This window comes from Podarcis filfolensis (genome assembly GCF_964270895.1).
Source record: "Podarcis filfolensis genome assembly, chromosome: 9".
Lineage (NCBI taxonomy): Eukaryota > Metazoa > Chordata > Lepidosauria > Squamata > Lacertidae > Podarcis > Podarcis filfolensis.
In genome coordinates, this window is record NC_139610.1 from 3,008,773 (window position 1) to 3,027,154 (window position 18,382).

Below are 18,382 nucleotides of genomic sequence, written 5' to 3' on the forward strand. Positions count from 1 at the left end.
GAAAAGCAAGACGCTGTTTAATAAAAGGAGGTTCTTTTGCAGGAACAGTACTCTGATTTTCATTAAGTAAATGGTATTCTCAGCTACTTTATATAAGCTCAAGATTAATTTCTATGGTTACGGGTGGATATAAATCTCTAGCATGCTTTTCAAAACTGATTGTGTTTGTTCACAACAAGATTATAGCAGCCTTCTTCTAAAATAAGTTTTTACTTTAAATTCCCCCCATTAAATGCATAGACATAGGTGGGCTGCAATTCCAGAGGCATCATAAAAAAATAAAAAGATATATGCTGAAATAGAATTACAGAAAGTAGACATTAAAAATACTAAATAGCAGTGTTTCCCCCCCCTAAAACATGTTTAGGGGTACTCTCATTTTCCTACTCATATTGAAATACTGCCCCCCAATGTGGCCAAACTTAGATTCACAAAATGTTTAGGGGTATGTGTGTCCCTGTGTCTCCCCAGAAAAAAGCACTGCTAAATAGGGTTCATGGTTTCAGGCAAAGGGAAAAAATGAGTGCCCCTTACTGTACACCAGGCGTACATTGGGGAGCCTGAGGCCTGGCTCTTTATCTGGCCTTTGAAACTATCCCAGGCCATATCCTGCATTAGCTCTGCTCATGTGACCCCAAACTCTGTTAATTTCTCCTTCTTGTCTGGGTATAGAATAGAGAGAGAAGTGCAAGTGTGTGTAGAAACTCTTCTAACATGCAAAGGTAAAATTTGTCATGTTCCCTTTTGCCTCTGGCCCTGCCTACCAATAATTGGTTGTGATCCCCATAAAATTGCCCAGAAGCAGAGGTGAGCCTTGAACTAAAAATGGTTCCTCACCCCTGCTATACACTAGGACTTCTAAATACTCATTTCTATACTTCAGCTCTAGCAGATGGACATATTTAATGCTGAGTAATAAACACATAATTAATGATGATAAACAATATTTCTTCCACGAGAAAATCTGTCTACCGTGCTTTTTATTGAACAGAAGGGATTTCCCCCCCATACAATTGTATCCTATGTTCTGCATGTGGAACAGAACTTCCTACTTGTCTCCTTTTGTCTCTCCTGTGCACCCTCTTGCACTGAAAATCATCTCCAATGGGTTGGGAGACCCTCCTGAGCACTTTGGAGAGAAGAGAGGAAGTATTGTTGTGTAAGTGAAACTTTGTTTAACGTTAGGTGCAACCTAAAATTTTGCTCCCCTAAATAAAATTGCTAATGTTAAAATGTAAATTTCCCAGAAAGTTATGTATGAGCCAGATTAGATTACTGTTCGTGCAAAGCATGATGGAAAGCATGTTTATACTATTGTGTGTGTGTCCATGTGCACTCATGTATTTTCCATATAGAGATCATGTCATTTTTTGTTCCCACATTCCACGCAGAGAAAGAATTTCTGAAGCATAGCTTATTTATAAAATAATAGTCAGGAAACATGTTTTTGAGATTCAGAATAACATCAGTATAACTTGTAAGTAGAGGATATACAGAAGGATATCTTGGTAATGGAAATTGCAAGTAAGGAAAGGTATTAAAACACTTTTAAAAGCAATGATATGTGAATGAGAATCTCTGTATGGGGCTACTAGTTACAGCCAACTCATTCTCAGAATGTGGAATCTTTTGTAGCCAAAGCAGCACAATTCACACACATAAAAGAGGCTTGAAGGAGTCCCAAAGAATGCTTTCTAAATACATAAACTGAAAAACCCTTTTGGGGCTAGGTGGGTGGAATGCTGACTGACTGTTGGCAAAGACAACAGAAAACCTGGAAGAGAGGAAGTGGAAGGGAGTATCCTGTAGGAGGGCATTGCTAGCTGGTTGGAACCCTGATCAGGAGCCTGCCACACGGCAGTGTTTTGTTGCAGGTCCTGCTTGTCTCTGCACAGTGTGTGTGTGTGTGTGTGTGTGTGTGAGAGAGAGAGAGAGAGAGAGAGAGAGAGAGAGAGAGAGATTGTATATATTATACAGATGCTCATTTCCCTATAGCTTGTTATGCACGGTTTACAGTGATTTCAGCAGGAAAATATGTGCACCTCAGTTTTGATACTTTGAATAAATTTTGAATCTGAAATTATATACTGTGCTACATAGATACAATTCAGTGTGCATTTCAGAATTGGGCCTCTATTATGTACACCAGTTACAGATTGCTAAATTAATGAATAGTAATGAGTAGGATTGGGCTCCAACCTCTACACCCAATCCTACACAACTTTTAGAAGACATCTGAAGGCAGCCCTGTATCCGGAAGTTTTTAACATTTGACTTTGAATAAGGATTCCTTAAATCAGAGCATAACATAGTTTTTATAAAACCTGATTTTTGTATAGAGTAGATTAATGGGAAATGTTTGAAGATGAGCTGTCTACTATTCAATATAATGTCCTACCTTATTACAGTTGGCCCCTGTCTTAATGATACTTCCATGTCTGCAGTGGTTAATTGTAAAAAGATGTGGACTCTGCCAGTGGTGTAGCGTGGGTTGTCAGCACCCAGGGCAAGGCAAGTAATTTGCGCCCCCTAACCCGTGGATTTGCGCCCCCTAACCCTAACCCCCAGATGTTGCGGCCGGCCCCCCCTGCACCCCCCATGCTATGCCACTGGACTCTGCAGAAGAGTTGAGTGAGGTCTATTAGTTGCTCTCTTGATAAAGAAAAGAAGAAATAAATTTATAATTTATTCAGAACAAAATGGGACAGTTGAAGAAAAAACATCCTGTGTAAAAGTGCAAATAAAGTTTAATGCTGAGAATTGTTGTAAACGGAGTGTGTTTAATTTGCAGTAATAAAAACCAATTTCGGCAAACATATTTTGACCAATTTGCTTTTGTTTCCCAGCTGAAATGTTCCTCAAATCTTGTGGCTTTTGTGTTGTGCTTAAAGAGGTTTTAGATAGTTGTGTGAAAATATAAATATTGAAGTTCTGATTGGAGTTAGGCAATAAGACAAGAAGAAAATATTGGAAAATCCTATTAAAGTCAGATGTTGGATCCCATGATGAAACAAAAAATATGAACATCAGAAGATTTGTGTGTTTTGCAGACTTGAATGAGGCAGTTTCAATTTGTTAGTTCAACAGATAAGACTGAATTTTTGTCGGGTCCTTATTTTTCAGTTCAGTGACAAAAACTCCTTTCAGTGTTTATGCATACATAACAGTTGTGTGAATAATGAACTCACTGACCGTGCAATCTTATGCATGTTTAATCAAAAGTAAGACTTACTCTCAAACATGTGGGTGCATAAATTATTGTAGACTTACAACACAATCTTAACCATGTCACCTACTCAGAAGTAAGTCCTGTTGAATTCAATGGGGCTTACTGCTCTGTAAGTGGAGTTAAGATTGCAGCCTTATTCTTGTAAGTGATACTAAAACTGTATTCAGTCGTTTGAAACTTTCTGCCATTTCTTAAAACACACCGTTGTGTTCCTTTTTGCAGTAATTAACCTTCCCTTTTAATATATAACATTTCAGTGTGTTGAAATTCATAGAATTAGAAGTATTCACGTGTATGAACTTACAAAGGCAAGAAGATTACTGGTCTGTCTTTTTTGGATAAGGACTCGGAACAGTCGACGAAGCACTTTTTGCAGGTTCTTATTTCAGTGTTTTATTTAGAATCCAAGCTCAGTCGATCTGTAGAACTTCAAAGTCTTAATTATAAAGTTTCATTTAGTGATCTTGTTGCACAAGCAAAAGTCACTGGTGCCTCCTTCTGTCCTCTGCTGCTCCCCACAGGTCCCAAAGACCCCCCTGAGCAACTTTGTGCTCAATATTATACAATAACTCTTGTAACATATAGTCAAGGTTGTTCTCGCATTTGGGAGTGGTACGTGTGTGTGTCTGTGAGACCATTTGTTTTCTTAATTTTAAGTAATACTAAATTTAAGAGATGCAACTGCATTAGGATGCTCACTTTTCAAAAAATATTTGAGTTACTCAAAATATTCTACTTTCCTTTTAATAATGTTGCAGCGATACAGAAAAGCAGCTTTCATATTCCTGGAAGGAGCATTATTTAAATACTTCCTGCTATGAGTCCTTTTTTTGTTTGTTTGTTAAAGGAAGCTGTACTCAAAGATGAAATAAACCAATTTCAGAAAATGTTTTTCAAAAGCTGTAAACTCAAAATAGTGAACGGAAGGTTTATGATTTATTCCTCACAGTTAGGATTGCATAGTCACTCTTGTTTGAAGGGGTGTCCTGATTCAAGAATATTTTGATCCTTTAGAATAGGAATCTCACGTATTTCTAAATTTCTGTATACTAAAAGAGCTCCCAAATGCTTTTGTTTTGGAAATTTGATTTTGTTTGACAGCAGATAATAGCAGGAGATTACGAAGAGATATGATGTGCAAGTTGACTAAGATAAGTCAGGGCAGTTGTGCATGAAGAAATGCATTATTTAAAAAGAACACAAAAGAGCACATATTTGCGTAAAATTTGCATGTGCTACTTTATACATGTAGATTTAAATTTATAAAGAATTGCTATAATTATAAGGGTAAAGGATAAATTTGGGGCCAGGTAACCTGTGTGCCTCCTCTATGTCTGCTGATGGGCCGCTGCTCGTCTTTATCTTCAAACCCGACTTTGGCTGGACAGCCTTTCAAAAAATAAAGGATTCCTGGAGTATAGTCCTCTGACACGCCTTTAAGTAGCGGACTATTCTGTGTTAAGTAGGGTATGTGGCCGCCCTATGTTCAGTTGTGCAGACATGTATGTGAAGAAAGTGAAAACTCTTCCCTTTTCCAGGGTTGTAGCAATTCACTTTAGTAGTGCCACTTGAGGTGGGGGTTTTTGGGTTTTTTCTGGGGCTGATTCAGGAGCCAGAGAGTAGTTGTACACAAGGATGAGCAATTCAGTTTTCAAACAACAATTATGAGTGCCTCGTTAAGGAATGGGAAATGTCTCCTTTTATAATGCTGTACTTTCTCATTACAATCTGCCCAGTGAAGTAATCGAAATACCATAAAGTAAACTCTTTAATGCCTTATGCATGCACTTCCATTTTTGAAACAGGTTATCACTGCAGAGTGACATAAATGCTCCTGTATTATTTGTTTGTTCTTAATGCAGTCAACAAAAAGATTGCACATTTTATTCTTATTGATTTTTTATTATTATGCAATCTGTTGATTTTTCAAGTACTGCTCTGTCTCTGCAGTGCGTAAATCACATGAACTTTTTTGTTTAGTTTTGTTACCAGCAGCTGTACTTTAAAATTTTGTCTCAGTTTTTTAAACAACATTTTTAGCGTCTCCACATTACATCTCTTTCAACATTTGCAGATAAAAAAATATGCAAGCAGTCAATTTTTGTGTTTATCGTTTCTATTCTTTCATTACTTTGAATAACTGGATATGAGTAAGGAAAGAATGTGGAACCCTCAAGTCTGAATTTTGGTGCATCTTCAGACCCTTCTACTTTGGATTTGCTGTCGTGCTTTCTTGCCCTTTTAATTTTGGGCGCATTTTTAAAGAGTTGTTGTCATTTAAATGTAACTTTTAGTAGAACAAAAGTAATGGAATAAAATGTGCATGCTATGCCTGTTAATAAAAGTAATTATAGGTCCCAAATTGCCTTCTACTTGTAGACTAGTTTTTGTTCCCCGTTTGTTGATGTAAACCAGGAACTGAGCAAGGTAACCATTTTCATGAGATTAGAGGCAGCCAGGCTGACTGTCTCTTGGCTTTTTGCTCCCCCCACTTAAATGCATGCCCACCCCTATCTTCTGTTTAGATATCGCTTGCTTTTTGGAGTTTCACATTACTGCAGCAATTGATCTGAGTGACCTAGCTTAAGAACTTTAACATTGCAGTTGCAACTTAAACCAAATGTGTACCCTCAAGAGGCAAATCATCTGAAAAACTGGTCAGTTGTGATTATGACCTACTGTACTTTCTCCCCGCAAACCTGAATAGGATAGCACTGGAAATCATCAGTTGCTTAAACAGGCGGGTGACATAAATCTAATTTCTGCTTATACAAATGCAGCACTTTTGCAGCTTTAGAATAAGCATTTGAACCAGCTGTGCCAACTTTTCACAGTTGCTGTTCCTGAAAGTTTAAACTTTGTGTTTTATTCTATTTCACTTAACCATCAGACCCTGAGTTTTAAACTTAGAAATTAGGGTCAAGAATTTGGAAATTAGATGCTAATTGTGCATCAAAGCTTTGACCTGTAATTCTCAAATATCTTCAATGTAAAAATCGTTACTGTTGCGGAGACCTTTATCCTATTAAAAATCAGATAAACATGCCTAGACCGTACCAGGAATAGATGAATATTTAAATGATTCTTTTCATTATAGAGACATGAACTTTACCTTCAAAATGTGCAATACTTTGTATGCTTTTGCAGAGTAAATCTAGGTGATCTCAGTGGGACTCTGTAGTTTCAAGTAAACATGCATGGAATTAGACTAATAAGCCTATAATATTGGGTCAGCGACTTGTCTAAAATATATTTTTCATAATTCAGTTGTTTAGGCTCTTACATAATGCAGTTGGTGGACTTGTGCTTATTCTGCAGTGCTCTTTTTGTGAAAGGATTGCTCAAGTTTGAAAAATATTAATTGAACTTTACTTTTGGATCTGTATTTCTGAACTACACATGATAGAATATGGATAGAACAGCTCTAACAAAAATAAGAATTTACAAAAACAAATGAATCTTTGGCTTCTCAATTTTGATTCCTTAGAATTTTTAACATCTCACATTTAGGTTTTGACTATTTCGGTTTTTGTACTACTCAACAAGTAATATACAACCACTGCATCATTTTATCATTTGCATGAGATTAGAAGAAAATTACTACACCACCTTGAGTTTTAACAAAGCCTGAATTGTAATTAGTAACACCAGTGATTTTAAAGGCATAACGACCTCTTTAATGTACTACACCTCTTTTATGTAATGACACCAGTTTACACAGAAATAAACTGTCTTTATTCTAAGATTTAGAAGATGCTTTCTGACACCATAGATGTGACCCTTCATTTTTCATGCAGTTAACATTTTCTGTCTGCAGTTAAAAAACATTGAACATTTAAAATCCAAATTATGCAACAATTTCCCCAACCCATATGCTCTGTAAAGTGTTCATACACAATGTGTAATATCTTGTAATTTTTTTTATTTTGTGCCTGAATATTACTCTGTTTTTTTAATTAAAAACAACAACAGAACTCCAAGATCCTTGATTTTGATATTGATGTCTGAATGAAGAACCACATTTTTAAATGTTGTCTTCCTTTCAGTAATGAATTGTTTTTATTACTATTACTATTAAATTTGTATCCTGCCTTTTTCCCAGACCAGGACTTGAAAGCAGCTTATACAAATTAAAACAACACAGATAAAATACAGAAGGCTTAAAACATATAAAATATAGTAATTAAAAAGTAATTAAACTGGAGTAGAATTAAAACAATATAAAAAAACAGTTACAGTGGTACCTCAGGTTACATACGCTTCAGGTTACAGACTCCACTATCCCAGAAATATTACCTCGGGTTAAGAGCTTTGCTTCAGGATGAGTACAGAAATCGTGCTCCGGCAGCGGCAGCGGGAGGCCCCATTAGCTAAAGTGGTGCTTCAGGTTAAGAACAGTTTCAGGTTAAATATGGACCTCTGGAATGAATTAAGTACTTAACCTGAGGTACCACTGTATATTAAAATACAGATAGTAAAAGCAGCACAGCAGTATTCAAAAGCCCTTTCCTTAAAAAAACGGTCCTGCAACGCCTGCTGCAATAAAGCAGTATTTTCTTGCTGGCGGAATAGCAGCAAGGAGTGAGCCAGTCTAGCTTATTTAGGGAGCAGCCACCAAGAAGGCCCTCTTGAGAAATGCATCTTAGTGGTAATTCCTTTGTGAATGAATTTTGAAAAGCAATTGCAACTGAGATTTGTCAGGTGAGGATTCAGCACTTTGATGTGAAGGGCTGTGCAGAGGATCACGAAGGTATCCTTTTTATTTATTTGTTACACTTATCCCCTGCCTTTCCATACAAAAGGTTTTTCTCCTGAAAACCAACCCTGTATTTCCATGCTCCATCTTATTGGCAATTTCCCTTCTTGGGCAAGATAGTTGAACAAGTGTACATCACTTATTTGGGAACACAACTGGATATGAGCACAGTTTTATAAACACCTACCAACCTGGCATGTGGTCTGTTAATAGCGTTGGGCAGGCCTTGATTAACAGTTGCTGCCTGTTGATTTATCAAGATTTTCCACCCCATAGACCCTCTTAGATCTTTGATGCCTTTGGTAGTGTTGATCATGAGATGTTGTTGGAGACACAACTGCAGAACCTGGCAGGAATTCAAAACATAGTTGTGGAGTGCCTGGTTTTGATTATAGCATGGAGGTCTGATTTGTTATCGTCCCTTTCAGACTCGGCCTGCCCTGTCCTTCCTCCTGCCCAGTGTTACATATTGAATTACTGGGTAAGATTACGTATAATCTAATGTCATCAATATGCTGATGATACCCAGCTCATTATTGTAGTTTATCTGAGCCAAGCTCTGCAGTCTTCCAGGTTCAAGCCACAGCTGGATATTTCATTATGAGTGTAATAGAACAATATCCCATCCTTTCTTCAGTGAGTATAATTAGCCTTGGACAGGTGAGAATAGCCATACAAGTTGTGGAAGGGCAAAATTATCCACCTGCAGCTTTACACATAATTTAAGTTTGTGGGTTTTTGTTTTTTTAATTTTTGGTATGACATGCTTCGTTAAGGGCTTCCCATGTTCACTTAAACTCTGAAATGTAGAGAAATTTGTGGGCCATGCCCTTAATAGGCGTACTTGGGCAATGTGGATCTTCTGTGGTTCATTCCAGCTTCACCACTACTTTATTTATTTAATTTATGGAGCGTTTCCAATACAACATCTTGAAGCAACGTAACAATACAAGCATCAGCAAATAAAAAACCATTTCGGTTTCAGTACAGAGGCAAACGGAAATCTCCACTTAAAAGGCTTGTAGGAAAATGAAGGTCTTCAGTAGCTCCTGAAAATAAAATAGAGATGGCAGCCAGAGGCATAGCGGTGAACTTGAGTCTACTGAACACATGGAGTCCATGTAACTGAATCTATCAGTCCACGTTACAAACACCTTACCTAACTACAAGGTATGCATGTATCCTGATTTTAATATATAAAGCATTAAAAGTAGTAGGTCCAGTTGCCTAAGAGACCCCCTCTTCTTCCATATTTTATTATTTAAATTATGTTTGTTCTGCTTCTTGTGATCCATGGGGATGCCCAATATTGTGGTGGCCCAAACAAGAGGATGTTGGTAGTTTCTGGTTGCCCAAGCAAGACGGCGAGGAAAAAGAAGGCTAGGTAAAGGCAGCACCTAGGAGGGAAATAAAGGTGCGGGGGGGGGGGTTCAGGACCATGGATAGAGCTTTTGCAGTGGAGACGAAACAGTCAAGTTGTCTTAGTGAGCAACTGGCTGAGTTTTGCAGCAGGCCTAGGTAGTCATTGACTAAATGCTCCATACCCCGAGTGCCACCTCCCGTCAGTTAAAGGACCTTGTTCTTTCTTCTGTAGCCATCGGTTTCTTCAAGGTAGTGGGGTTTCTAGCTATGGAAATCTCCATCTCATCCTCACAGTTCCAATTCTGGAGTACTAACTCCAAGGAGGTCTGTTCTAGGATCATTAGGGCGCTGACCCTAAACAAAATTCATTAAAAGTAAGCTCTTTTTATTGTAGCGGAACAAGCTTCCCCAAGAAAGGTGCAGTGGTAAGAAGACTTGTAAGCAGTGCTTTTCACCCCTAGAAAAATATGTGCCCTTCCTTACCATGGAGATGTGACAGTAGATGCCACATTTTTTAACAACAACAAAAAGAGGTGCCGGTACTGCGTACCCTTTGGCATCCCCTAAAAAAACCCCACTGCTTGCAAGAAAGTAAGTCCTATATCCCTTTCTCAACCCCTCTGGGAAAGGAATATAGGCCAAGAGATAAACGTCTATAAATGGAGATGGACCTGGACAAAAATCCAACCGTCCTAAACCAATGCCAGCAGACCTAAGAGAAAATATTGTAAAGATCTGATTTCAGTGGTACCTTATCTCTCATATACTAAGGGGATGCTTATTCTGGGACTTGCTGAACATCGGGCTGTTCTGGAGCCTAACTGCTAGCTCAGTTAATGAAATGATAGGATACTCTTTACTATTAGAAAGAAAAGGTATGATTTGAGTTATTTACAGGATCAGATAGCAGCAGTTGATACGAAAATAACTGTGAAAATATGCATAGAAAACTGAAAGAAAAATAATCCCCCATTGGAATGGAGCATTATAACTGATTAAATTAACATTTAAGGAAGACCAGATTTGAGAACTTGAGCAAACATTTGGAACACTGGTCACTATTACTTACTTTTTCAAATGACAATATACAACCCTGCCACACTTTCCCACTGCTGTAAAAAGCGTTTTCTCTTTACTTTGGTTTGCTGATAATTTGTGGTTACTTTATATTTATTTTATCTCTCATTTATTGATGTTAATTTCCTGTTGTTTTCTGTTTATGCCTATGCTAATCTACATTGTTATGTTGATTTATTTATTTTGAAAAAGTAATTATTTAATTTAAAAAAAAATGTTTAAGAAGGCAAAACCTGTTTAATGGATTTTGAGCAAACCTGTCTAGGGTGTGTCTTTCAGTGAGTTGTGGATTCTAGGAGCAGATGTTAAACTGCCCACCATCAAAATATTTTGGCAAGACATGCAGCTCATTGAAAGTATTGTTCCTTGTGTCTTCCTGTTGTATTTAAGTCTGCTTTAATTAAAAATTATATATCCCTTTGAATAATAGAGAAAACTCAAAGTCAAATGAGTATGCCTGTACCCCAGTTACTGAAGGCTTCAGATAAAAATGCTTTGCTTGTCTCCTGTCACTGTTAACAAAAGACAGAAGTTTTAACTGCCTTATCAAAAAAGATAAAGTATTTGTTCTGTTACTTTTAACATGATATGATTGGGTTCTTTCATCTCTGCCTCCCCCCTCAAAGAAAAAGTGATGCTTGCAGGCCTACAGATAAAGCATCTTCAAACTACAAACTAAGCAAAAGTCGCAGAGAGATGAACATACTATCTCAAGACACCAGCATGCTAGCACAATGCTGAAATCTTTGTTGCCATCTAGTGGATATCCCTGTTGTATGCAGGAGGTTGTGTACTGCTGCTAAATTTGTAAAAGCTTTCCTTCTGGCAAAGAGTATCTTTGGTGCCATTCCATTAAAGACTGCTTCCTGCGTCTCAGAAGGAAGCAGTCCTAATCTTCAAAAAGACTTCGTTATTTTAAGATGTGCAACTACTCATTCTACATGCCTATTTTATAGTTGTGTTTTTAATTTTCGTCTATTGTTATAATGGTTCTCTCGGTTTTATATACATCCTGAAATGAAATAATAATATTAAACAGCATTATAAAAAAAGAAAGGGGAGGCAGCCCTATTTAACCAGGTGAGAGATATCACTTCTGGGGGTGCTACACTCTTTCTGCTGTCTTCTGCTTTAGCACAAAAGACTTTAGCTAAAGGTAAGGGTACCCCTGACCATTAGGTCCAGTCGCGGACGACTCTGGGGTAGCGGCGCTCATCTCACTTTACTGGCTGAGGGAGCTGGCGTTTGTCTGCAGACAGCTTCTGGGTTATGCGGCCAGCATGACTAAGCTGCTTCTGGCAGCGCACGAAACGCTGTTTACCTTCCCGCCGGAGCAGTACCTGTTTATCTACTTGCACTTTGACATGCTTTTGAACTGCTAGGTTGGCAGGAGCAGGGACCGAGCAATGGGAGCTCACCCCATTGCGGGGATTCGAAGGGAATTTAGCTAGGCGACACCTATTTTTGTTGCCTTTTCAACCGCTGCTCTCTCCCAACAACCTTTTTTGAGCTCAGAGGCATATTCTATTTGGATTTATCAGTCCGAAAGATTGATCGCCCCATTCTGAACTGAGGCTGTCTTGGAATTTGGTGGCTACTTTAGTCAGGGCCACATCGTACCTGCCTGTTTCTACCTGTCTTGCTTGATCTGGGAGCAGTGGCTATTTTCTGTCGCTTCCCCGCCACAGTCCTTATTTTCCAGCATGATGCCTAAGATTTTCCTGAGTCCTGTGGAAGTGTCATGGAGGTCGTGGTCTGACCCTGAGGAGGAGTAGGAAGATCTTGGGGATTTGATTTTGAGGATGCTGGGGAGGATCCCAGGGGGTGAGGGGATGGAGATGCACCCTCCAAAGAAGGCTCAGGCCAATTCTCAGATTACCCACCTTCCAAACATGCACTCTGTAGCTCCTCTAGCTGTGGAGCCACCTCTGGTGCCTTCCCTGTTAAGCAGGAACCTCCCCCTTCAGGAGAAGCAGCTGGGAGTAAACCGGATGCCAAGCCAGGGCCACTCCACCTTTGTCACCTGGAGACTACAGCACTGACTCACGCAACAGCACCTAACTTGCCCAGTGGGCGGAGTGCCTGTTTGCTTGCCCAGACTCCCAACCGCTTGCAGCACTCAATATTGTGCTCACCCCATCCTTCAAAAGGAAAGTGCAGGGGGCATGTCACTTGTTGGTTCAACATCTTAGCTCGTGCCTAGCTATGCCTTTGCCCTCTCATGTAACGGCTGATTCTTGCAACCTGTGACTTGCCTTATGTACTGTTCTAATCTGAAAATAAACACCTTTAGCAAAACTGGAGTTCCAGTTCCTCGTGGGTCTGACAGTGGTTGACAGAAGATAGGCCTAAGTTGGTCTTCCTTGCTGGAATTAGTTCACCAGTGCAGTTTGAGTGTGCTTTGTAAATAGCCCTCACCTTGCATTTGATGTCCAAGTATCATACCTTGGGCACATAAAATGCTTTTCTTTTCCCTTTCATTTTTAAATCCAATACTGTATTTACATTTTGCTTTTTTTATTTTATTCAGGTCAATAACATCGGGAAACTGAAAGATTTTCTTCTGCAGCACAGGAAAGATTATATTAATGCCTACAGGTAAGTATTGCAATAGGAACAGTGGGTGGGTGGGTGAAGAAGGAAAACATTCGTGGACTGATGCACTCTCCCTTGGTGGAAAGCTCTTGTGTTAAATTTCCACTCTGATTACTGAACCTGTGCTCATAGTCAAAGAATGTTAAATTGGTTTCCCTCTGAACAGGAAGAATAAAAGGTTGTGGTAAAAAAGAAAGTTGTGTTTGTTTAATGAAAAGAAGTTTTGGAACCTTGTCTGTTGTGATTGATTGAGATGGCTGGGGATGCATGGATTCCGGTTCATACCCACAGCCTATGCACTAGGAAGTTGCTGCCACCACCTCCAACCAAAAGACCACAGCCACTTTTGGGATTAAGCCTGCACATGGAATCTGGGGGACAACCAAGCTACCTGCCACCACCTCGCATCACTGCCGAGGAAGTCTGTGGCCTGCTTCCCTTTTCGCCTTGCTCATGTGGAAAAGCTCTTTGAACTTGAATGTCACTTCAGTCAAAACCCAGTGTTCATTTTAAAAAACAAAAACTTGTGGTCTGGGTAAGATAGTAAAAGAGGAATAAGAAATGGAATGTTGAAGGAAAATCAAAAGATTATTTCACATTTGAATATCTAGGCAGTTTCCAAGTGCAGATGTGCCCAAGCAGAGATGAAGGACAACTGCTTGAAGTGTGGAAGAAAAAGCTGATGGTTTCCATGGTGGGAGGGAAAATACCTTTTGAACACACGCACACATATATATGTACCCTGTTTTTTCACTGACAGGGATTCAAGGTGGCTTATGGATAAAAATAAGAAATAATCTCTCTTTAATTCTTTTTAGTCACGTGTTAGAATGGTTAAACCACATCACCAGGTGGCAGTGTTCATCTTTTGGATTTAATAGCGGTATTTATTTTATGAGAAGAGGTAACTAGTGTGGGAGCAATACCCTGACACTAGTTGCAGTGGACTTAAGGAAACAGAAGCGGAGTGTGCTAAAATAAAATTAACAGCGCTGACTGTTTTCCCAGCCATGTCATGTCTGAGTATGTGCGGATGACAGACACTGAGCGAGACCAGATTGACCAGGATGCCCAGATCTTTATGAGAACATGTGCTGATGCAATTCAGCAACTCAGAACAGAAGGTAAATTGATTTAAATAATGTGTGAGTTGTGCCAGATGTTTAAAGCATTTATCTGTGAAGCGTAATGCTTTTGTGTTTCTTTGTTTTTTTTAGCACACAAGGACATCCATTCCCCGCAAGTGAAGCAGCACAGAGAAGCTGTCCTAGATTTCATTGGAGACTATCTAAAAAGTATATATTTTTCTTGAAATTGTGGTGTTTTTTATTTTGTCTAGCCATAATTATTTTCTTTAAGCTTAGACCAAAATGCTCTGCATTACTGTAGCCTTTTCATAAGTTCTTCTCTGTTTCCATTGCTGGGACAGCTAGACAGCAAGAGTGGCCAGGTGACAATAAGGCAGTGGTGTAGGGAGGAAAGTTCTAGATATGTTATGTCCCAAGTAACACATTTGTGGGCAACTAGAACCTTGAATTTCAATGCACACAAGTCAACTGGCTTTTAAAAAGCAAAGCAGATTTCAAACTGACTTTGGAAGGAAAGCTAACAGGAGAAGAGTTTAAGTTCACTCCTTAGGGTATCCCTAACAAGTCCACTAAAATTAACAAGCCCATCAAAAATATTACAGTATTGTTGGGGAGTTGCAAGCAGTAGATACTTAAAGAGGGAGAAAAATACTTTTTTTGTGCTAACACTAGAAGCCTTAAATTCAGAATAGGTTTGTTATATGAAGGAAGAATATCGAACCCTCAAACCTGGTGGAGCATTATTACTGGTATGGATCACCCTGGAGGTTGGGACAACACTCTTTTGCTAGATTAGAGTGGTTCATGACATCCTGAAGTGTAGTTAATACTAAATACTGTAGGTCAATAGTGGTAAACTACAGCCCTTCATAGCTTTGAACCCCTGCTGTGGGATGTGGGTTAGACTGAGGCTTAGTGTAGCTTTCAACTGCCCTGCAGTGTTGTGTATTCCTTTTGTGAGGAAACAACAAGGGGGACACATAGTAGAAACTTTATAAAGTTATGAACAATAAAGTGAAGTGAACTTCATTCTGTGCAGACTACTTTTTTCTTAATAAAAAATTATAATTCATGCCTATTCAGTAAAATTGATTGGTAGTAAAGTTCAGAACACACAACTTTGATAAAATCCATTTATTAGGTATAGTGAGAACATGTCTACCAATGACTATTAGCTCTAATAGCTTAAAAATTGATCCTCTATGTTCAGAAGTGCTATATCAAAGAGGTAGCATATACTACAAAGGTGGCATATTGTCAGTCAGACACCCATCATATTCAACCTGTGGGTTTTATAGGCACATCTGGGTGGTTCCTGATCTAGCAAGACATTTTTTATGTTAATGTATACCATTTTCCTCTTGTTTACACGGCATCTTCATAACTATAAAGGAGTGTGTAAGCTGTATTCAGAACAAAGGGCTATCCGGGTCAAGCGAGTAGTTGATAAGAAAAGATTGTAAGTAATATTCCTTTAAATCCGTGCTTTTGATATTCTTTGGAACTCTCATTAAATTTGTGAGCAGGTGAAATGTCTCTGTAGTAAATAGGTATGTTCTTCATTCACATGCCTCAGAAAGCCAAACTGCACCTTACAAGGGATGCACAAAAGTGCAGGATCCCAAAGAGGAAGGTGCTCCTGCTTTGCTCCTCCCCAGTCCTTTTCATTTCTTCACTGCTTTAGTTTGGTTTAGTATGTCGTTGGAATCTGAGCTTGTGTATAAGCTCTCTCCTCACTAACCACAAATCATAGTCAAGAAGAAACCTTGGCTGCTGTTGAAGGAGAGAGCTTAAGTACAAGCCTGGGTTTGAATGACACCCTAAGACATGGGTAGGCAAACTAAAACCCGGGGGCCGGATCCGGCCCAGTTGCCTTCTGGATCCGGCCTGAGGACTGTCTGGTGTGGATCTGATTGTTCGGGCTGTGCCAGCACACGCTTTTGGCGGTGCCTCCTCCCTCCCTCCTCCTGGCTTCTCCCCGCCCTGCCTAGAGCCGAGAGGAAGGGGGTGGGCTTGGTTGGTGCCAACAGCAGCAGCGCTCGCGCTCGAGTGGCTGCCGTTGTAAGCAGGCTCAATTTGGGCTTTGTTGCTGCCAGCCCCTCTCCAGAGCCCTTTTGTGCGCCGCTCATCGTCCCGCCACCGTCAGCCCCTGCCACTCGCAAGGCACAGGTAAGCAGCCACCGGGGCTCATCCAGTGCTGTGGAGAAGGGAGGGGAGAGTCGGCTGGGGGTGGCTTACCTGAGTAGAATATGTCCTTTTATTTAAAATGCATCTCTGGGTTATTTGTGGGAATTCGTTCATTTCCCCCCAAAATATAGTCCAGCCCCAAACAAGGTCTAAAGGACAGTGGACCAGCCCCCTGCTGAAAAAGTTTGCCAACTCCTGCCCTGGGACAAACCTTGGTTTAGTTGAATACAGCATGGGAGTAAAAAAGTTTGGGGCGGAGCAATACAGATGCAAACTCCTCTCCAGGAATTTGCATGGTCCCAACAAGCCACCCATAGCTTCACTTACTGCAGTTTGCACAAGAAGGCGTTCTCCCTCCTCCATCTCTCTTTCTCATGCCCACATACTTTCTCTCCAGTTTTGAGTGTGACACAAACATTGAATTTCTTTTTACTTTCTTGTAGAGTTGGTTTACAACAACCTTCCAAGGGTTTCGTTTGTTTGCTTCCCTCCATTTTTATCTTGCCTTTGGCGTTCTGTAAGGCTCTCAGGGTAACTTAGTTTCATTAAACTCTTCTAAAGGTTTGCCATGCTAATCCAGCAGCAAAGTGAAGTATTAAAATGTGGGGAACTGCATGTGCCTGGATGCTTAGCCGTTCTTGCCTCATGTCATTGAAGCCACTGCTGTTAGACCTCATGTGGAAAAATGGGAAGAACCATGTTTCTCTTCCTTACTGAGACTAGTAGCTTTAAAGTGTATATTTACAGGAGTTTTAGGGGAAATGATTCTGAGGGCCACAACCTCTCCAACTTGGAAGTACCGTATTTTTCGCTCTATAACACGCACCCGACTATAACACGCACGTAGTTTTTAGAGGAGGAAAATCCGTAGGCATGCCACCCGTAGGCATTTCCTCCATAACATGCACAGACATTTCCCCTTACTTTCTAGGAGGAAAAAAGTGACTGCTATGGTGCAAAAAATACGGTATTTCCTAATAGAGCAACCATCAAATCTGGGCATATTAGTAGGAAGCGAAAACTTCTGGATCTTTAGACTCAACCCCCACACTCATGGACTTAATCTGGAGGACAACACTTAATTTCTCTCTTGTTATTTTTTATTTTAAAAAGCCTTTTGTACATGCCACACTTCTTAAAATTATTCTGAGGATTCTTAATGCAAAGGTGGAGATGTTTAACAAAGCAGTGTTAAATCTCTCTATTCCAACATTTATTTATTTTCCATGTATTGTTACTGAGCACCTTCCAGAGCATGTTTATTTACAGCGCTGCCTGACTGGTTTTAAGATTACAAAACCAGTCGTGTAGAGCACCTGCTTTCCCAGGTAGGACTGGGAAAGACTTGTGCCTTTAAGCCTGGAGATCTCTTGCCCATCAGTGTAGACCATGGTTCTTCAACCTTGGATCCCCAAGGCTAGGGATGATGAGACTTGTAGTTCTTCGACATTTGGGAATGCAGGAACACTGGTGTAGACAGTACTGAACCATGTGGACTAATGGTCTAGTTCCATATAAGGCAGCTTCTTATGTTCTGCAATTTATTACAGAAAATATACATATTTTAGCACTATTTCCAGACACATAATTCATTATAAAACAGAAGCATCATTTTTAAAGATCTGTACATGGCTCTTTTGGGAAAGCAAATACAAAGTTCCAGATGCCACCAGAGCAGCAACTGTTAGCTCTTACTGCATGAAAGGAACTTGACGTTACAGAGGCAGGCAAGGAGGAGGGGTATCTTATCTGTTGCCTTATCATACGGCACCACAGTGCCAACTGCTGTGTGTATAAACCTGCCCCAACTTTCCTCCAGCTGAAGGGAGAGATGTGCTATTCCAGCATAATGGACCATGGTATGAGCCTGTAGCTGCACTTGATCTTGGTTTGCTTGCTCTTAATTGTTTGTGTATTTGCTCATTTAGATCCAGGCTTGAGCCAGAACAGAGTGATAAATCCAAAGTAACTTCTTCTCCTGAAAGAAATGCTCAAACAACTTCGGAAGATTCTGAAGAGAAACTCACTTGTGAAGACAACAGAGGTGATATTTCAGTCCTGTTCTATCTCTATGTTCCACTTTTTAGA

The 18,382-nt window shown here is 39.8% G+C and overlaps 1 protein-coding gene and 1 long non-coding RNA gene across 2 annotated transcripts in view; both read left to right on the top strand.

Moving 5' to 3' along the window:
* LOC310770353 overlaps positions 1-18,382 on the top strand; it is a 571,729-nt gene that overhangs the window by 298,322 nt on the left and 255,025 nt on the right. The window lies entirely within an intron of this gene.
* The window catches only part of STX18 (syntaxin 18), a 48,413-nt gene that overhangs the window by 18,751 nt on the left and 11,280 nt on the right, over positions 1-18,382 (top strand). The window contains exons 2-6 of the mRNA XM_083630740.1: positions 12,955-13,022; positions 14,028-14,143; positions 14,237-14,314; positions 15,500-15,566; positions 18,223-18,338. Of these exons, the coding sequence (XP_083486866.1) occupies positions 12,955-13,022; positions 14,028-14,143; positions 14,237-14,314; positions 15,500-15,566; positions 18,223-18,338 (445 nt within the window). The remainder of the gene's footprint in view (positions 1-12,954; positions 13,023-14,027; positions 14,144-14,236; positions 14,315-15,499; positions 15,567-18,222; positions 18,339-18,382) is intronic.